This window comes from Mastomys coucha, chromosome X (assembly GCF_008632895.1).
Source record: "Mastomys coucha isolate ucsf_1 chromosome X, UCSF_Mcou_1, whole genome shotgun sequence".
NCBI classification, from domain to species: Eukaryota; Metazoa; Chordata; class Mammalia; order Rodentia; family Muridae; genus Mastomys; species Mastomys coucha.
In genome coordinates this window covers 95,840,973-95,863,537 of record NC_045030.1, presented here as the reverse complement: position 1 = coordinate 95,863,537, position 22,565 = coordinate 95,840,973, and the positions used below count along the sequence as shown (strand labels likewise).

Genomic DNA, 22,565 nt, shown 5'->3' with positions numbered 1-22,565 from the left:
TAAAAAAAAAAAGAAAAAAGTGAATAAGACCCACTTGTGTAAATGTACCACTTTTTTATCTGCTGATAGAGTATCTTGAGTTCTGTGAGTATTACTTTAATAAACAGGAATGTACATCGAAAAAAAAACATAGATCTCCCCAAACCCAAAAATATTCATGTGGAAAGAATTAGAATGTTCTGCTCATTGGAATATGGAGAGCGGAGTCTGGGAAGGATTTGGGTGAAACATAAGCAGAAGTTAACTAAAGCTGGGATGAATAGTCACTTTGGACAGTTACTTACACAATTAACAGAGGATTGGTATCTAGAATGAACAAAAAACTAAACAAACAAATTCCTCCTAAAAAAATCAACAAACCCTAACCACCAAGAAAACACCCCTATTAAAAATTGGGACATGGAATTAAACAGATAGGCCTCAAAAGGAGAAATATAAGTGGCTCAGAAATACTTTTTTGCTTAATGTTTAGTAACCTTAAGTATCAAGGAATTGCAAATTAAAACTACTTGAGATTTTATCGTAGCCCAATGAGAATGGCTAAGTCCAACAACAATAAGGAGAACAAAATGACGACAGATGTTGGCATAAATATGGGGAAAAGAAACACTTATTCACTCATGGTGGGAGTGCAAAGTGGTACAACTACTATGGAAATCAGTGTGGATGTTCTTCAGAACAGTGAAAATAGATCTACCACATGCTCCAGCTATACCACTCTTGGGCATAACCCAAAGGATTTTACATCCTACTACAGAGTTTATATTCATGTTTATTGCCGCTCTATTCACAATAACCAGGAAATGGAAACAGTGTAGATGTCTTATATTTACACACTGGAATGTTTTTCTGCTGTGAAGAAAAAAATGAAATTATGAAATTCATAGGTATATGGATGGAGCTGGAAATTTTCTAAGTGAGCCTAGACTCGAAAGGCAAACACTGAATGTTCTGTCTCTTATATCAGGATGCCAGCTTTAAATCTTTAGATACATGTGTTTAAATGAAATACCTATATAAGTCAGAAAACCAGTAATGACCTGATTGGGTAATCTTTCAATATAGGGGAGACAGGATGCAGGTGCTATAAAGGAATGGAGCAAGTACAGTGTGGTACGGAATGGGACAGGAGGGTAGAGGACTTAGTAAGGGAGGGATAATTAACACTAAAACATGTTTAAAAGTCATATGGAAAACTACTACTGTAGAAGCTTCCATATATATCTGGAAAGATCCTGTAGATCATTAGAATTATGTATGTATGTATGTATGTAATATACATAATATAATATATATATACAATAATATATATACATACATACACTATCGTGGGGTGACAGTATCTTTTTTAGACACCACAAGCTGTCACATACAAAGCCTAGTACAAAGAAAACAGATCCATAGTCCTCACTTCATTTTTAAAGAGAAGAACATGTAGATATATGTGGAGCAATCCATGTGGAATACACAGAGCCTGGAGTTGTTGGTTTGAAAGCTGCTGCAGACATTTAGGGGATTTGGGTATTCCATATATGTGCCACTATCCTCCACCACCGTTACCTTGCCATTCCTTCTCCCTATCACAGTGTATTACTTAACCTTTACTATATTATGAAAAACTTGAATTTCTCCTCTTTTCTATCCCAATTACAGAACTAAAGTGAGGGAATGAAGGCTTCAAGATAGGATGTGACCCATCAAAGATCCTGGAGCTCATTAGAACCACTCTCCAATTAGCATTTTGGGTTGATCATTCTGTGTTATTTATATGATGTTACATTATCCTTTACAGATATTTTTTGGCCCTCTAAGTATGTGTGGAGATTGAATGTCCTTATTTTCTTTCTCTTCTTTATTTAAATGGGGTATGTTATTTGAAAGATTTTAGTTATGTAACCAAGGCTGACCTTAAACTTATGATCCTCCTGTTTCAGTCTTAATATTACTTGGATTATAGCTATGCACCAACATATTCTGATCAGAATTTTCTTTTTGTAGCATAAAAATCCTCAATATTACCCAAGAACCTTACTTTGGTTCCTATGGCTTATCTAGGAGACCTACAAAAATTTAATTTGAAAAATAAATGAATATTATATCTGAAAAAAAAAAGAAAGTAGGTCTGGCTTAACTTTCCATTTAATTGGATTTGGTTCAATTGGATAATGCAATAGGCTTGAATTTGTTGACCCCTTTCTGTAAGCATCTGTAAGCCAGAACATTTCAACACTCAGGAGAAATCTTAAAGTCATGTAGTTTGGCCTTCATACTGATGGATGAATACCTTCATAATGCCCTTTGTTTTACAAGTGTTCATCTTGTCTCTAATCTTACACCACTACTGACAGTTATCTCCCTGCATCTTGATGCCTTTGCTTATGGCTTAGATCAGATTTGGGAAAGGCTAAATTGTACTCTGCCTTTCTGGAGTTTCTACTCATGAAATGGGCCTATGTGGCTAAGACCACTGGGTCTAGAGATTATTTTTCTTGGTTGGAATTAGACCTTTCTCATTTAATAATAATTGTCTTTGAGCAGGGAGCTTGTGTTTTCTGTGCTTCAGTGACTATATGCATATATATATATATGTATATGTATATACATATATATATATATATGTGTGTGTGTGTGTGTGTGTGTGTGTATATAAATTAATGATGTAACAGCACCTACCTGAATCTTTTGTTATGAGAATGAAACAAAATTATGCAAAGGGGGTACTGACAGGATAGTCTTATCATAGAGGAAACATTCAACAATAGTACTGCTGATATACCAAACTTTTAAAGCTAATGTCAGAAATGTGTTTATTTTCCCTTGTTCACGTCCTCCACTTAAGAATAACTTCTCTTTGTACTCAAATGTCTAGAGTTTGAGACCAGATCTTCCAAGCCTCTCCTATCCTCTGGCTTCTGGGCTTTCAGGTTTTATTCATTATTTTAATAAGTTATTCTATCTGAATCATCTTGTTGCTCTTACATGTATGTTGCTAAGGTTACCTCGGTATACAGAAATTACATTTGGCCACTTACACAAGGACATGGTATATACAGAGGTCTGAACATGCTGATAATGCCAGGCTTTCAAGTTAATCGTAGTAGTATTGCGACTAATGAGCCTGCTGCGTCTGTAATTGGGTAGTGTGCTCTTTTGGGCAACCTGATTTTTACAAGGAAACATAATGTTACTGCAGTAGTACCTTAACACTTAGCCTTCATTTTTAAGCAACTAAATTGTAGACAAGTGCAGTACATAAGAGCCTAAGAACAGATTAGATGTATCAGGGAGCAGAGCTATAAATAGCAAACCTATAAATTCTTCCCATTAGTCCAGCCCTTCTATAGTTTTTGCACAAAGGCTAGCACATAAAATACAGAGGATAGTGTGGGAAGAGATGTGATTCAGCTCAAGTTGGGGTGAGGAAGGATCATATGACTTGGGTAGCCATTAGAGACAGCCTATATAAAGAACACCAAAGGGTAAAAATACAAGGAAAGTGTTGCAAGAGAACACTTGACATTAACAAGCCAGAATTGAGATATCTGTAGCATTCTGCAAGATGAGAGTGAGTAAGACCCTAGTGAACCTACCTATGCAAATAGATGGCATAGCCCAAAACACGCCTCATGAGGCTGTTATTATTATCCCTTAGGCTGGCACCATCTGCCTCTAGAATTATGAGGTAGCATCTGAGAAAAGCTTGTTCTGTATAGTCAGTGGAGGGTTTAAGGAAGTATTTTTGTAATTGCTTTCCTACTTTCCTTAAATCTATCAGACGTTAAAAATCTTCATCACCACTGGTTTCTAAGCAATTCCTTATACCACTAGCAAGGGTAAATTTATAGCCTAGGCTAGAGATAATGTTGTCCTTTTTCTGACAAGGGTTCCTAAGGTGAGAATTAAAGGATTCAAAGTCAGTGCTTTACCAAGTTACCATCCAAAGTTGTGTTTTAAGAATTTTTTTTCTGAATCTCAGTCACAAAATGCCTATTTTCTAGAAGATGAGTAACTTGGGTTAGATTGATTTTCAGCATTTTTAAAAATAGATTTCATCATAAAAACAAGCAGGGCAGGACTTTGTACATTCAAATTTGATAGCTTAAATAGAAACATTTTATATTTTTATTTATTTATAGTGTATCTTTGTCATATCCATCCACACCTCACTCTCTCCCTCCAACCCCCACCACATTCCTCATGACATATCTTCTATCTCTTTTTTTATAACCTCCTAACTCCAGTTAATGGTGCCCAAATATGCATGTGTGTGGAGTCATCCAGTGAGACATAGACAAACCTACAAAGGACTCTCCCCACACCAAAGAGAAGTGACTTTCCCTGCTCTTAGCAGTTATCAACTGCCATTGATAGGGCATTGGAAGCTCCTCCCCCTTCCATTCTGGAACTTTTAATTTTGTTGATCTTGTGGAGGTCTTGTGTGTGTAAACAAAGCTGCTATGAATTCCTGTGTGTAACAGCTCTATGGTACACTCAGGCTAGCCTTTTGCAGTATTCTTCCCATTCTCCAGCTCTTATATCCTCTCCAGCCCTTCTTCTGGTATATCTCCTGAGCCTTGGAGAGAGTGGTGGGAGTGGTAATGTAGATGTCCCATCTGTGACTGAACACACAGCATTTTGAAGAGTTTGAGTCTCTTTATTAACCACTCCACATTACAATAAGAAGCTTCTATGACCAAGGTTGAAAATAGCACAAACCTATGGATATAAAAACTATTGCAGAACATTTTTACAACCTGACCATCTTGGAAACTTAATCAGTTCTGGCCTACAGCCTATATATTCTCGAGCCGTGAATTTTGACTGTTTACAGTACCCAGCACAAATGACTTCTTGTGGAGCACGCTCAAATTCAATCAAGAAAGTGGTTGGCTACCCCATAAGCTATCTTGCCACTATTGCTTCAGTGTGTGAATCTTGCCTGGAAGATCATTATTGTAGCATGCAACATGCAGCATTGGTCAAGACCATTGATTTCCTTTCTTCCCTAGCAGCCTTCATAGCTTTTTCCACCATTATGAAACCTAGTTAGAAGGGAGAAAGTTTCTTGGTCAGTTCAAGACTGATCCCTTTATGTCCTGCAACTGGAGTGTATGTTGTTTTCAGCAATAAGATGTTAGCCATCTATTTATGATAGGCAACCAAGGGCAATACAAATAGACTGTCTTGTTTAGAGCATCTCTGGGCCCTTCTTGACCAATAATTCATAGGGAGGTAACCTGTGCTTGGCTCTGAGATTTTTACTTAATAACGTACATCTTCTGACAGCAGCATTGTTCTCTCATGTGCAACACTTATGTTCAAACTCATTTTCTTTTAAAAATTATACTTTAGTTAGCTTATACTAGTGGGGTTTCATAAGGCTTCTTCATATATCCTTAGTTTTCGTTAACTCTTACTTGCCCCTCATTTCCCTCACGTTCTGCCCCCAGCCCCATTTAAGTCTTTAGTTCCCGTGATTGCTACATCTTTGAAATCACATGTGTTCTACAAAGTGCTTCTATTGAGCTTTCTACTTGGATTGCAAGCTCATAGGTTTCCACAAAGACTGTTCATTTTGGCTAGCTCCTCCCTTTTCTTCTAGTTTCCCTGTTTCCTCTACCACCTGTTTGAGTCTTTCTGCCCTCTCTATGCCCATGCTCTACTTTCACCTCCACTATAATTCATACTTCCTTCCTAATATTTATCTCTCCATCCATTGCTAGTTTCGTAACTGCCACATATACTCGAAGCTAAACACACAAAACACAAGATTTGAAGCTAGTACCCACATAGGACAGATAGCTGCACATTAGTCTTTTGGGGCCTGGGTGACCTCAGTAAGTAATTTTTCCAGTTTCATCCATTAAATTTTATGACTTAATTTTTCCTCATGACTGAGTAATGTTCTACTTTTTATAGGTATTACATGTTTATTATATATTCAACAGTTGATATACATCTATTTTTATTCCATTTCCTAGTTATTGTGAATAAAATAACAATGAACATGAATGTGCAAGAATTTTTATAGTAAGATATAAAGTTCTTTGGATACTTGCCTAGGAGTGGCTTAATTAGGTCATATTGCAGATCTACTTCTAGTTATTAGATATTAGCTGGCAAACATATTCACCCATTTTGTGGGCTCCTCTTTACTTATCCCATGGTGACCATGAAGCAGAGAGATTGGAGAGGGCACTGGGGACAGTTCTAACCTTTAAAAGTATAGCTTTCAGTGACCTATTTCTTCTGTGAGGCATTACTTCTTAAAAATTCAACTACTTCTCAAAATAGTTTTGCCAACTGGGAACTAAACATTTAGCACACAAGACTGTGAAAAACATTTCATATTCAAACCCATGCTATGGTGGATAGTTTTAAAGCCAATGTAAGAGGGTTTTAAGAAGAGATATAAATTCACCTTAGGATCTAGGAGGGGATGGGAGGGAAAGTTTTGATCAGAATATATTGAATAAATTTCCAATGAAAAATAAAAGCCAGGTAACAAAAAAGAATGACAGAAAAGAGTAGAAGACACAATGAAGTGATAGTGAGAATAAATAGGATGCATTGGAAAGAGGCAGTTAATGTCATGGGTGTGTTGTGGTACAGGAAAACTCAGTGAATAAACTCTGTCTTAGTGTGTTGGTGTACAGTTATGAATGCAAATTAAAGTTATTGCATGGGTCTTTCCTCCTCTCACCATCCCTCTCCCCTGTATTTGTAATGTGACCAAAATTCGCATTGTTTTATTAGAGATTATTACTTCTAATTATGTGTATGTTAGAAAAGGAAAACAATTTGTTAACAGCTTTCTAATGATGCTTTTAATTTAATTAGCAAATTATCTTTCCCTTTGGGGACAAGTAGTAGGTTCTCTGCCTGACTTTGTATACTATGCTGATTGTCTTTGTGCCAGACAAGAATGCTAAGTGTCATATTAATTAATTTACGAACAATATATTACTGTTTTATATATATTTACATACAGAAAAGTTATATATATATATGTGTATACACACACACATATATATGTATATATATATTACTATTTGTACACACACACGTAATACTTTTCTGTTGCTGATCAAACACTAACTTGAGTAGGAAGGGTTTTATTTCATGTCACAAGTTACAGTCTATCATTTAGGGAAACAGGGAAAGGAAAGCACTTCTTAATTATTTTAACAGGTAGGTAATAAGGGATCAATTACACACATTGAAAAAAAAAAGCAATAAGGAAATAGCCAAGTATGGTGTTCATACCTTTAATCCCAGAACTCAGGAGGCAGAGGTAGTTAGATCTTTTTGAGTTTGTAGCCTGCATAGTCAACAAAATGAGGTCAGACTACATTGTGATATTCATGTCTCAAAGGAAAAAAAACCACACATTAATATTTTGCTTAGAGCTAGCACATTTGCAGAGGATGGGGCATTCTAGATATCAAGTTTTGATAATTTCTTCATGTATGCAAAATGCATTTAAACAGTGATCTCTACTTGTTTTAGCCTATATCAAGTAAGTGGAATATATTTTGTTGATATCTTTAGGCATCTGGGTAATAATTATGCTTCCTATACCCCCTAGGAATGAAAGTGAGAAAGAATGCAGTTCAGAATTACTATTATAGCTGTACCTCAAAGCCTTAGCTGTCATAAAACAACTAATGAATAGTGTTGTATTCTGTCTGCATGGCCTGGTCCTGAAAAACTGACTGAGATAACAAGGGAATGAAGAAAGGACAGACACATCTACAGAAATGATGGGATCAAAGGGTCCATACTTATTCTAATGGAGTGGCACCAATTATGCAACAACCCAGAACTTCATCAAGTTTATTATATATAGCACAGCGAGGAAGAATTAGCTAGCCTCCAGAGGAGGTCTCTCTGTAGCTGAGTTTGTTCATTCATCCTGGTTGTAGTTGGTTGTTTTTGCACACACTGGTCAATCATTCCTAAACACTTGTACTTTGTCCAGAGGAAGACTTTGTCATGCCTTACCTAGATTCTTACCTGGGGGGAAGTCCTTGTCAATAATACACAGTCACTGTTGACTTAATCTATTTCTTCCTTATACATTAACTCAAGCGGTCACCTGATCCTTAAAGACTAGACAGTGCTGATGTATCTAAATTGGTTTCTCTCAGTTTCTTGAGTTATAAAGTCAAAAGTTGGAAAGTAAAGGGGCAAACTATGGAAGCTGTTAAAAATAATGACCAAGTTTCTTTGCTAATTATGCATGACAGATTCTGCTTCTCTTCCTGGTAAACCCAGCCATCTCTGCTTCTCTCTACATAGATTTCTCTCCCTCCTAGAACTGGACTGAAATGGGACTGAAATCATTTCTTGATTCAAACTAAGTTATCCACGGTATAAACATCTCATCCTGCTTCCTCAAAGGAGATTCTTTTCACCTTTGCTTTGAATGTTGCCTTTCTCTACCCTTGAGGAGGTAGTCTTTTCAAGTTTAAGTCATTTTACAGTCAAAGTTGAATTATTGTTTGTATGTCCTTTGGTGAAAATCAACATTAAAACTCTGTTTTTGAGATACCTACTCATATCCAACTATGCTTACCACAATTGTAAGCACTTAAATGCTTTGTTTGGCACTTACATCTATAGTTTCTTTTTCATTTCAGCTTTTTAAAAAACAAACAAACAAACAAACAAACTGTACATACATATGCTTCAGCAGGAACAATTTTTGTTTGCTATTACTTTTCTCTCTTCTGATGCCTTCTTAGAAAAGAAGCCTCTTCAAATTGATCCAGTTATTTGTTACATGTTCCATTTTACAGATAGTTTTCTAGAAACTTAGAGAGGACTAGAAGCATTTGTAGGGCCAGCAAGATATCCTACAGTCAATCCTGACACTCTGTTATCAAAAGTTTCTGATTGAAGGCTTTATGAAAACAGAAAGATACTCATTTATCCTTTTTCTTTCTATTTAGCTGGAAATTTCTCAAAGAGGGCTAACCTATTATCATTTTTTTCCTTTCCTACTTCCACAGCTCTGGGTGAACCAGGAGGATGGGGTGGAGGAAGGGCCCAGTGATGTGCAGAATGGGCACCTGGACCCCAACTCAGACTGCCTTTGTCTGGGCCGGCCTCTACAGAACCGGGACCAGATGCGGGCCAATGTCATCAATGAGATCATGAGCACGGAGCGTCATTACATCAAGCACCTCAAGGACATTTGCGAGGTAGCCATGCTGGTGCATGTGGGAGCATGTGTGGTGCAATGCAGGGCACTTCTAGGAAGAGCTGACAGTTTGCATGAGCCTGCCTGTGGCTGTCCCAAAAAGACCATAGGGCAACTGGACTCACCTCCCAGATTGTTTTCAGTGGGATGAAATTGTGTCCTTTGAGTTTTCAATTTTTTTTCCTTTGTTTTATCCATCTTTGTCATTCATTAATATTTACCTTTTAGTCCTTCTATCTTTACCTCTCTGTCTGCCTCTTCTTTGTCTTTGTCCTATCCTTTCCTGAATCTGTACTCTTAAATTCTTCATTTGTGATCCAGCAAAGGCCTAACCTACCTCTTTCATTAAAGGAAATTTAAGCAAGAGACAAGCTTGAATGTATAGAAGAGTCCTTAGGATTTTTTTTTAAGGGTGCAAATTGTAAGGTCTTCACTCCTGCTACCTAAATTGTAAATTGTCAGTGGCTATGGTGAGGCATGAGCATATTTAAGTTTCAAGAGCATCACTTATGATCCTGATGTGCTGGTACTCTTCCCTCACTTGGAGAACATTGTGGTTAATTTAAACATATAAGTACTTATAAAAGAAACAACAGAAGATGAAGGCTATATCAACAAGTCTCAGCTCCTTTAGTTTGTGTCTCTATATTCCCTAACTTCCATGCCTTCTCTCTCTCTAGACTATGAGAGCCTTCCCACCCCTTTTTCCCCCCTCCCCCACACCATGTTCTCTTTCTCTTAATGGAAGCTGGTTAACACTTTCAAAAGATTACTAAGCAGTAAGAAAAAAATCAATACAGATGAAGAAAAGAATGTTTTCAAAATGTTTTTGAAGTCATTATTTTATGTATATGGGTGCTTTGCCTACATGTATGTCTGTGCAACGCATGTGTACTTGGTACATGAGGGAGCATTGAATCCACTGGAACTGGAGTTACAGATGAATGTGATCCACTATGTAGGTGCTAACAATCCAAGTCAGGTCCTTTGGAAGAGTATCCAGTGCTCTTAACCATTGAGCTGTCTCTCTATGCCTCTTTGAAAAGGCATAGACACAGACACACAGACACAGACACAGACAGACAGACAGACAGACAGACAGACAGACACACACACACACACACACACACACACACACACACACACACACACACACACACACACACACACACACACACACACAACAAAACCCAAATCACCCAGCTTTCTTTTGACCTTGGGAAAACGCTTCATTGATTCATTTTATTTCCTTCCCTCTTAGGAGAAATCAGAGCCTAATTTCTTTTCCTAACCTAGGGACTACTTTGTAGTTAAGAGTATAGTTGTAGTATTTTCAAAAGCCTAGTTTCCCTAGAGCAGAGCAATCCAACAGAGCTTTCTCCAGTGATGAGATGTCTCCCTAGTAGATATCTGCTAGCTGGCCAAGTTTCTGAAACATAAGCTGGTGTTATTGATATGGAAAAATTAATCGTTTTTATTTAAGTAGAATTAATCTAAATAAAGACACACTACTATTTGAAATCATATTGGACTGTACATCTATGGAAAGATAATTGTGGGTATTAAATTTAACCTGAGCTCATTTTATTTTCTCAGTTAAGCAGACTCAGAATTATCCTCTTTATGTCATGAAGCAGTAAGATAGGGTGGAAATAACACAGGCTCTAGAAACATTGTTCTGCTATATCTCAACTTAGTCACAAATTAACCCCATAGCCTTAAAAGTAACTCCACATCAAGTATACACCTACTCTAAGCTCAATTTTCTCCTTTGTCTTTTACACTTCATTATGTACCTACTCCTTAAAGTTGTTGAGAGAACTAAATAAATGTACTGTTGTTGTTTACATGTGAATTGTACTGGGGTGTGAACTTGGGCCCTTGTATATGTTAGGCAGGTCTACTACCACTGATTTGTACCTCCACATCATAATACAATGCTATAATTAAACATGCTCCTGATATTTTAGAAAATGTCTCTTTATTTCTCCCTTCAAGAAAATGTTTTTCTGTTCTCATCTATATCTATAGCTCTCCTTTTCTTCTCAGAGGTTTCTACTGTAGCCAGCAATATCTGCATCACCTGAGACCTTGTTCTACATGTAAAATCTTTGGCTCTGTCTCAGGCTTACTGAGTAAAATTGTGCATTTTAATAACTCACCCATTTGATTTGCAAATATAAAAGTTTTAGAAATAGGACATAAAAACATAAGGACTTAGAACTCTTCAAATGAGAATTTGCAGATATTATGTTATCTATAATAACCTAAGTAGAATCTGTTCGCCAACTAGGGCAGGCTATCATGACCTAAAGTAATTTCCCCCCTTAGCTCAAAATCTTCCAGTGGCTCATAATTTCCCTTCAAGTAAAAATGGAAACTGTTATTACTTACAAGGGCAGGTAGTGTCAACGCCCTCTCACTATTTTGGCTTCATCTCTTGCTTCTTTTTTAATGTTCTGAATAACCCACCCCTACTGGCTTTTTATTCTTCATCTAGAACCAGGCATGCTCCCAATCAGAGACCTTAGACTATTTTTTTCATGCCCAGAGGAATACTCCTCCAATTAGGTGCTTCAAGTTTTTATTCAAATATTCTCTTTAAAATTCCAAGCTTGCATTACTTCTTCATGTTCCTATTTGATCTTTCTCCATTATACTTTTGACTATTGAATAAATTGTGTATTTCTGTATTCATTTACTTATAGCTTATCTATCATACTAGAATGTAAATATCATAAGAGGAAGGGGATCTTATTTGTTAATTACTGATGTTGAATCCATAACCTGCAGTGTCTGACACATAAATTCTCAAAAAAATATTGCAAAAAAAAATAAGTATAATTGTTTGCATTTACATACTTGTTTGATTATCATAATGGGTATCATTTAATCTTCAAAGAGGCCAAATATTATTATTTTCTGTACCAACAAATTATCCTTAATTAGAAGCTGCATATGTAGCAGAGGATGACCTAGTCGGTCATCAATGGGAGGAGAGGCCCTTGGTCCTGTTAAGGCTCTATGCCCCAGTGTAGGGGAATGCCAGGGCCAGGAAGTGGGAGAGGGTGCGTTGGTCAGTAGGGGTAGAGGGGAGGGAATAAAATTTTTTTGAAGGGGATAATATTCGAAATGTAAATGAAGAAAATATCTAGTAAAAAAAAGAAGTTGGTGCTTCAATAAACCAAGTAAAATTGAGAGAAAAAAATTTTCTTAGTGTTTCCAGGCTCAAATGCTGTGAAAGCCTATTAGTCTTAGAAGTATACCTTGTCTTTCCCAACTCTTAAACATCATGGTCTCAAAACACAGGTACAGCAATAGATATGTTAATCTGTTCAGAAGGAGGAGTGTGATGACTCTGCATTGAGGATTTGTCCAATGCAGCCAACCTAGTCAGAGCTTTTGATGAAGACATTAGAAACTATCTCCTGTTCCACTCTACAGTAATAGATATCAAAAAAAAAAAAAAAATTAGGGAAATCTGTGTTCAGCTAGGCCATGGGCAGTATTCTAGCTTTAGACTGTATTACCTATAAACCAAAGCCTTCAACAACAAAATATTTTCAGAAAGAGTACTAGAGTAAGAACTGAGAGTCTCAGGGTCAAGTCATATTTTGGTGTCTGGCTAAGAAACCTTAGCAAAGTCTTTTTAACCCTTGACCTTGTTCTGCACTTCTAAAATAAGTGGGTTGGGGAGCTTGCTCTTTAAGTAATATGTAGCTCTTAATCTCTCTGGTTTTGTACTATGTGGACATATTTTCACTGGAGAGACCTATGGTAGTGAGACAGCTCTCTTCTGCACTTTCTGCCTCTTCCTCCTTAGCACTCAAAGAAGCACATCTTAATTTGAGTGTGAATGTGTTAATATGATAATCTACCACACTCTCCACAGATTTCTAAATCTAGCCAGGGGGATAAAAACTCAGAGCTTAGCTCAGGATCATTATGACTAATCACCTGTGACATTGCCATTTGTAACCATGGTACTAATTTTACAATAGAAGAAATTAAGTACTAAACAAATAGGGCTAAAGATGCTTCAAAATGATGTCTTTCCTGCCCCTGGGGCAAAATTAGCTCAGGCATAATATAAATGTGAAATCAGTTCTATTCTCAGATGCCTCCAGAAAATTTTGCCTATCTTTCCTTGGTCATTTGGATTAATCTTAGTTGCTTCACCATCAAGAAATTCTTCCTTTATCTAATAAGTCTTACCCTGTTATTTCTGTCTTTTTTTAAAGATTTATTTATTTCATGTATATGAGTAGACACTGTAACTGTACAGATAGTTGTGAGCCTTCATCTGGTTGTTGGGAATTGACTTTAAGACCTCTGCTTGCTCTGGTCAATCCTGCTCGCTCAGGCCCAAAGATTTGTTTATTATTATAAATAAGTACACTGTAGCTGTCTTCAATAGCACTAGAAGAGGGTGTCAGATCTCGGTATGGGTGGTTGTGAGCCATCATGTGGTTGCTGGGATTTGAACTCAAGACCTTTGAAAGAGCAGTTGATGCTCTTACCCGCTGAGCCATCTCACTAGCCCTGTCTTTTATGTTTAAACTTTGGTTTCAAGCTGCAAGTGATAACTGTAGCCTGTATCTGTAACCTCATCACTCAGGAAACTGAAATTTGAGGAGCATGAATTTGAGGTCTGTCTGGGCTACATAGTGAGATATAAATTAAAACCAAAACCAAAGAGCAGCAGCAACAACAAAAATCTTTGAGCTTTCAAAGGTATTAGATTTTTCTCACTTTTGTCATTATTTCTACTCAGGTACTCACCAAAGGTCATTATATGTTGGCATATGTTGATAATGATAATATGTTATATAGTGTGGTAATTTTTATATAGTATATTAGAATAAACAGATGAGACAGCTAATTGGCCTAAAATGATCAGCCCAGGATTGTATGTCTACCCTTGTCCCTACCCCACCCAAACATCTTAGATAACCAATTAGGGGCTCTTCCCAAGGGAAGACTGATTCTCTTTCAGCATTTGTTCATTGGTCTTTATCTAAGAGTGGGTCTCTGGGCGATGTCCCCAGCCATGTTGTCATGTCAATGGGTATTGTCATTATTCAGGTCTTCTTTAGGATACTGTACTGTTTAGATTTCATGGGTGTGGTTTCTCTGTCCCATATAGAAGACATAGTCTCACAGCAGACTTTCTGGTCCTCTGGCCTTTATACTCATTCCATTCCATCATCTGTGATCTTAGCTGAGCTTTATATGTATATGTTTTGTTACAAATATATCAAGTGGGGCTGGGAACTCTGCTGTTTGTTCCCAGTTTTGATCAGTTGTGGCTTTCTGTGATCATCTCCCTCTGCTGCAAAAAGAAGTTTCTTTGATAAAAATTGAGAGCTACACTAATCTATAGGTATAAGGGTAAGTATTAAGAGCTAGAAAATATGCTGGTTTGAGAAAGTAGCAGAGGTCAGTTCTTTTCTAAATTCATGATCTTACAAGGCACTGGTAGTTGGCTAGAAGATTCAGTACCAGGCATGAATTTCTTTCTATTCACAAGGTCTTAAGTCCAAGTAGATATCTGTTGGTTACTCCCAGTTTATAAGTGACACTATTAGACCTTTGGAGATATCTTGCTGTGATGGATGTGTGTGTGTGTGTGTGTGTGTGTGTGTGTGTGTGTGTGTGTGTTGTAGGCATCTCAGCTAGGTAGGACTATTTGGTTGCTTTTCTCCCTTTGAAGCTTGTATTGCATCTTCCAGTACTATGTGATCTCATTCTCATGGAGGAGGCTTCCAATTCAGTTACTCTTGGATTCTTCCAAGTACTATGTCGGAAGTGTCTGATATCTTCAACAATAAGGACTTATCTTCAGTCTCTGAGAGGCCACCAGTTGGCAACAGCAATAGTCTGTAATGTTTTGGGGGTCTTTTAAGATGCCCACAACCACCAGTTTGAAGGAGGGTTTTTGTTTATTTGTTTGTTTTTGCTTTTTTGTTTGTTTGTTTGTGCCTGGTACTGAGATTTTTGTTGGATAGACTCTGTGACTCTTGGTGAGCATTATCATCTCTGGTGGTAACTTCATTTAAAGTGCATAATATATATTATATGTAATTTTGAGTAAACAAAAATAAGATGATTCCTCTTGGATATTTCAAGCATCTTAGTGATTTTTATTCCTCCTCTGTTCCTCTTCTTCCGTGTTGTGCTCTATCTCACATCCAAAGCTAACATACCACCTCAACGTTTCCATCCATATCATCTGTCTCTTGTTATTCCCCTCTCTATAGCTCTCCCGATATGGTCCCTTTCTATGATCTTGGTTTTTTTGTGGCTATTCCAGATTAATGTAACCTAGGTCCTGAAATAAGAGAGAATATTTGATACTTGTCTTTCTGGGTCTGGGTTACCTCACTTAGTATAATAGTTACTAGTTCTGTCCATTTATCTGAAGTTTTCATAATTTTATTTTCATTTGTCTGTAGAGCTGAATAGAATCCCCGTGTGTATATCCATCACATTTTCATTATCTGTTCATTACTTGAAGGACATGCAAGCTGTTTCCATTTTCTAGGTTTTGTGACTAGAACAGTAATGAGCATGACTGAACAAGTATCTTTGAAGTAGGATGAGTCTTTTGTATATATGCAAAGGAATGATGTAAGTTAGCATACAGTAGATTTATTTTTAGCTTTTGAGAATTCTTCATACTGATTCCCAGAGTTGTTGTACCAGTCTGGAATCCCACCAACAGTGAATATGGGTTATCCTTTCCATTCGTCCTTGCAAGCATTTGTTGTCAAATGCTCTCTTGATCTTAGCCATTCTGATGCGGTAAGTTGAAATCTCGAAGAAGGGGATTATTGTTTAGAATATATAAAGAACTTTAAAAAAAAAAAAACAGAGTCAAGAAAACAAATGACCTAACTAAACAATGAGCTGTTGATCTGAGCAGAATTTTGCTTGTGCATAATTTATTATAATTTGATCTACTTAAGGTAAAAATCAAGGGGTATTCCAAACACTAAGTTCAACCAACAGTTAGTAAATGTGACCTCATTAAACAGAAAAACTTCTGCACAGCAAAGGACACCATCATTCTCACAAAGCAGCAGCCTACATGGAAAAGATTTTTTACCAACTACACATCCAATAGAGGGCTAACATCCAATGTGCATGCAGAACTCAAAAAACTTGTTACCAAGAAAACAACCAATTTAAAAATGTAGTACAGATCTAACATAGAATTCTCAACAGAGAAAACTCAAATGGCTGAGAAGCACTTGAAGAAATGTTCAACATCCTTTGCCATCAGGGAAATGCAAATCAAAACTGCTTTGAGATTCCTTCTTAACACCTGTCAGAATGGCTAAGAACAATAACTCAAGTAACAACTCATACTAGCAAGGATGTGGAGGAAGGGAAACACTCCTCCACTGCTGGTGGGAGTGCAAACTTGTAAAACTATAGAAATCAGTGTGACAGCTCCTTAGAAAAATGTGAATTGCTCTACCTCAAGATCCATACTATTTTTAGGCATTCTAATCCAAAGGAGGATTCATTCTGTATCAGAGATACCTGCTTAAATGTGCTCAGTCCTGCTCTGTTCATAAGAGCCAGAAACTGGGAACAACCTAGATTTCCCTCAACAGAAGAATGGATAAAGAAAATATGGTACATTTACACAATAGAATATTACTCAGCAATAAAAATGACATCATACAATTTATAGGTAAATGGCACTAGAAAAAAATCATCCTGAGTGGAAAGACCCAAAAAGACAAATATGGTATGAATTCACTTAAATGTGTATATTAACTGTAAGGTCAGTGATAATCAAGCTATGATCCATAAAACAACAGAGGTTACATATAGAGTAAAGGTTAGACCCAGGGCCTGTACAGGTCTGCACAAGATGAGGTCTTAGAGCTGAAAGGAGAAGTAGACATATGATCCTATTCTTATCCCAGAAGCTATCACTGATTGATAACCACTTGCAAATTAAAATTAGTTTTCTCCAAAGGAATCGCACTGGGGAAACAAACTACTCATAAAGGTAGGCCACATGCCCAGCAGTAGATGGCCAATAGAAAACAAATTCAATGGAATCTTTGATGGTTTCTTATCTCATAATGTAAAGTCAGGACTCCTTTTTAAAATTATCTTTCTTTTTATATATTATATATTTACACATATTTTATACATATTATATATAAAATAATTTGGTACTAGACATTGAGAATATATATTATATGTGTATAATATAGACATTATTTTTTTACCCTATAGGTCCTTTCTGTATAGACAGTATGACTCTGGTTTTGTAGTTTTCTGGATTTCCCTAGAGTGTTAATGAGTGGACTCCTCCATCTGTATCTGTTTCTTATGCCTTTTCTTGAGCTCTTTTCCTCCTGTTTGTTTGCACTGTCCTATTCTGATATGTCAGTTTTTGTTTCATGTTGTATTTTATTTTATTATTACCCCTTACATATGTTTTCTAATAAGAGACACACAAGGTTGAATCTGGGTGGGAGTGGAGGTAGAAAGGAACTAGGAGGAATAGTGGGAGTGAAACCACAATCAGCAACTATTATATAAGGAAAAAAATCTATTTTCAGCAGAAGGAAAAAAAATAGGTCTGGGTTCAGTCAGAGAAAATACACCTAAGCCTCAAGAGATTGGAGGCCTCAGGGAGTTTAGAGGTCTGGTGTGTGTGGGGGGGGGTGGAGACATCCTTATGGAGGCAGGGTCACTGGGAGGAGGTATGGGATGTGGAAGAGTCAGAGGGTGGACCGGGAGGGGGATAAAATCTGGAGTGTAAAAAAAAATGATTAAAAAAAATAAAGTATTGCCATATTGATACATCATTCATATTCATATAATGTATTTAGCATTATAACATAAAAATCTTCTATGTTTCTTTAGTATATTTCAATCACATTAATGGCTGTATAATATCCCATTAAACTGAATGTGTATTTCTTCTCTACCATTAACTTTAAGAAGGCACACTACTATCCTACATTCTTCTTAATATATACACATAATTTCCATACACATATAATAGAATGAATACAAATTCCTTCACAATGATAATGAATCTGTTTGGACAATTGGGAAGCTTCACTATCATTTCCTTTCATTCTTTTTTATAGCCATTACTTTCTATTCTGGTTTTGAACTCTACATCCTTGTTGCATTTTGGATATTGTATGATGTTGGATCATTCCTTATCCTTTCAAATGAGAAGAAAGGACACAAACATTAATTCTTTTCTGGATTGTCATCTTAGGGAGTGTGCTATCTGAGCTGAATATTTTTCTCATCATTGTGTTAAGGGTTTCTCATCAGGCAATGAACTTCTTTTGTCAACTCTCCTTTTGTCATTGAAATTCTATAAGAATTTGTTTCACATATGTCCAATTGTTCTTGGGTTTGTTAGCTAAGATCATCCATATTCTTTCCTGGCCTTAGATAGCAAAGAATATTTTTCAAAGAATGGCTTGGAGCCAGATATAGTAGCATATTGTAATATATTGAGGCCTTGTGAATCTGAAGCAGGACTATGAGTTCAAGGCCAGCTTGAGCTACATATCTCTTTTCTCAAATTACTAAGAAAAGAATAGTCTCATTTTCCCAATTCCTGTTTCTTTATTAGTGCTTTTTGTTCTCTGATCTCAGTTACTAGATTTCTGTATGAACATTTTTATTTTGTTTCTTTAGCTGGAGCCATTCACATCTTTGGTATTCTATTCCTTATCAACAACAACAAAGACACCTTTTGATAATAGAAATTTAACCCGGGTCTTTTGTATTCTAGGCAAGTGTTCTACCACTGAACTATATCTCCATTTCCTCCTAAAATTCTTTATACAATGAATGCTAGGTACAATCTAGGCTCTGGGAAATTACCCTTGGCCGTTTGGATTATTTTTCTCATACAAATAGTGGGAAATCATAAGCTTTGTAGAGTAATTCTCTGAAGACTTACTATTGTTGTAACTTCCTTCACTAGAGTTCCATATTCCCTTATGAAAACTGAAAATGCAAATTACCTGCCTACTACATATATGTAGTGAGGCCTAGGCCTGGTCCCTGTATGCTCTTTAGTTGATGGTTCAGACTCTGAGAGCCCCAAGGGTCCAGGTTAGTTGACTCTGTTGGTCTTCCTGTAGAGTTTCTATCCTCTTAGAGGCTGTAATCCTTACTCCTTTTCTCCCAAGATGAAGATGTGTAGCTTGGTTTTCATGTGGGTCCTGAACAACTGGAATGGTATATGTTCTTCTAATTGGGCTGCCTTGTCTGACCTCAGAGAGAGAGGAAGCGCATAGACTTGAGGAGTTGATGTGCCAGGATGGAAGAGATACCAAGGGAGTCTCCGACCTGCTCAGAGGAGAAGGGGAGGGGTAGGGGAGAGGGTGACTGGAGGGGGCAGTGAGAGAGATGTAACTGAAATAATGCGTGCATAGGAAGCAATAGGAGGGACTTCTTCACCCTGAGCTTTTCCTTTGTCTGCAGGGCTACCTGAAGCAGTGCCGAAAGAGAAGGGACATGTTCAGTGACGAGCAGCTAAAGGTCATCTTTGGAAACATTGAAGACATCTACAGATTTCAGATGGGCTTCGTGAGAGACCTGGAGAAGCAGTACAACAATGATGATCCCCACCTCAGCGAGATAGGACCCTGCTTCTTAGAGCATGTGAGCATCTCACTTTGTTCAGTTTTAAAGAAATATTAAGAAACAATAGAAGAGTGTGTTAGTTGGTTCTAGTCAGCTGTGAAAGACTGGAATGAAGGATGAGTTCTTACATGATTCTAATTTTAATCCTTCATCTTTAGGTCAGGAAGATTTATAACTCGTTCAGGATTGCTTTTCTTTACTCTTATACTCTCTTTTCTCCACAACCTGTTGTGTTCAGCTTCTATGAGACACAGTATTTGGGGAGGAATTCAACATGTTCTCTGCATAATTGGAGAAATAAAAAAGACCACATAGTTCTCAAGTTACTGTCCATTACCCTGTTTGAACTTCAATATCTTCATAGGAGATTGATTATATGGTACTCTTTGTATATCATGACCATGGCATCATAGAGATCCCTCTTTGATATTCAAGTTCTCTGATGCTGGTGAAGGGCAAATTTTTCAAGTAGACCCTTCTGAGTATGGCATTCTCAGGCTTGATGTGGTAACTCTTTCTGAGCAGCCATTTCAGATAGTATGTGAGTAATTTTATAAATATTGAACATGTTCATGACCTAGTAGGTTCAATGCCAAGATTATAGACAAGAAACACTCTGAGAGATCTACAATGATCATGCACAAAACTCTTGTGCTGTGTGTGATGGAGTCAAGTCAGAATAAAAAAGGATCTTATGAGCCATTTTGCTCTTAGATATCACAATAAGAGCAGGCTATGTATATGTAATTTATAGTAACATATAAATATCAGTCACATATTGGCAAAACAGAACACAGACCAGTATCCTCAACTACAGGTTCCCCTTTACATCGTCATGTGTTATTAGCATTCTTTATTCCTCCCCAATAGATGTCAAGTAGTTTTTCCTATCTACTAGTTATAACAACCTAAACATGACTTCAGGCATTGTCCTATAACCCCTAGAATCACTTGATAATGATATATGATCCATTTTAAATATTATTTTGCCTTTTAAAAATTATATTGTTTATTTGTTCTAGAATGTCATTTATCAGCTTTATTTGGGTATAGATTACATATAGGATTCCCCAACATGAATTATATATTGCAATGGATTTTTTTTGCCTTGATTTTATTTTATTTTATTATTTTATTTTTTCTTTCTTTTTAAATTGATTTCAGTTTTATTGCATTATGATGAGAAAAGATATATGATTTCAATTTATCTGAATTTGTTAACATTTAAAAACATATTTTAAGTAAATAGAATTAAATCACATTCTTGTTTTCCTTTTATACCCCAACTCCTCCCGGAGACCCCCCCTTCAATACCTACAATACATTTTTTGTCATATTCTTTAAAATTTATAAAATATTATAACAATAAAAATGAGTATTATAAAAGTTGTTTGATATAAGACAACAATCAATTTAACAGTCTTATGTAGATGCTTGTCTACACCAATACTGAAAATGCATACGTTTTTCTCAATATAGATTTTAAATAACTCCAAACATACTAACTATATATTTTGAAATAATGCATCACTACTAATATTTTTTTAAATGAACATGAATATATAAAGTCTTTTTGTTTGCTTGTTTTGTATTTAGTAGAGCTTAAAATCGTGGCTCTTACTGTGGTACAAGCCCAAAATAAGAACAATTTTTAGACGTTGGATTTCATTGTAATAAGGCTGTACTTCAATGACCCTCACATCCCCGAAGGATTTTACCTCTATCCTAGCTAAGCTGAGAGTTGACAGTTCTGCTGAGCCAAGGAATGAATTGTAGGCATGATTTTTGGATTCAGACTTCCTGCTATGGTCAAAGCTATTTGACTTGAGTGAGTATCTTTATTCTCAGCCCACAGAGAACAGGTTACATGCAATGGATTTTTTAATTAATTGCTTGTAGTTATGTTACTGCCATTATAATCAAGAAATACAATATTTTATTTCTGTTACTGCACTGAAGATCTTATCCTTCTTTTAAATCTTAACCCATGGTTCCTTCAAATAGTGGTCTGCTTTTCATTATCACACTATTGCTTTTTTCTAGAATGTCATATAAATCAGGGTTCTCCACTGGCAGCTTGCATGGAATCCTTCTAAAGCTATGAGTAACAAGGTTTCTACATCAGATCTAGATCCATTCCTCCAAATCTTATGTTCAAAGTTCGTGGTATTTTCTGCTACATTGTTTTGTATGACACTAAGGGCAATGGCAATAGACTATATTGTTTTGGAAGCCTCTTTGACTTTCCCAACCAACAACTCAATAGGAGGTTTCCCATGTCTAGCACCAGGGTTTTTGTTAGGTGGGGGGGCATTGTCACCCTGATTGGCACAACTTAATTAAAATATCTATTATAGTTATATATAGTATATGCACATACATATAAACATGTATATTTCACATGAAATTTTGAGTAGCTTTAAGTTAATATAGTTTTTTTGGATTAGTTTTAATATAGTTTTAGTTAATTTTTTTCAAATATTCTTAGTGTTATTTATCCTTTCTCTTTCCCTCTCCCTCTGTAAAAGTTAGCCCTAACCCTGGGCAAGTTTTCCCTAGCCACTTGCGCACTTCACCGTTTATAGCAATTGTGTCCTATTATTCTGTTTAGTGTTCCCTGTTCCCATGGTCCCGTTTTATACAGCTAGTGTCTGAAGTTACTCTAGGTTATATACTCACATCTGTATTTTACTCGTTCTTCTTTTTTTTT

The 22,565-nt window shown here is 36.5% G+C and overlaps 1 protein-coding gene across 4 annotated transcripts in view; it reads left to right on the top strand.

Annotated features, from left to right (window-relative positions):
* The window catches only part of Arhgef9 (Cdc42 guanine nucleotide exchange factor 9), a 119,478-nt gene that overhangs the window by 45,240 nt on the left and 51,673 nt on the right, over window positions 1-22,565 (top strand). For all 4 annotated transcript variants that reach the window (XM_031365120.1, XM_031365112.1, XM_031365101.1 and 1 more), the window contains exons 3-4: window positions 9,015-9,206; window positions 19,694-19,873. In XM_031365120.1, the coding sequence (XP_031220980.1) occupies window positions 9,015-9,206; window positions 19,694-19,873 (372 nt within the window). The remainder of the gene's footprint in view (window positions 1-9,014; window positions 9,207-19,693; window positions 19,874-22,565) is intronic.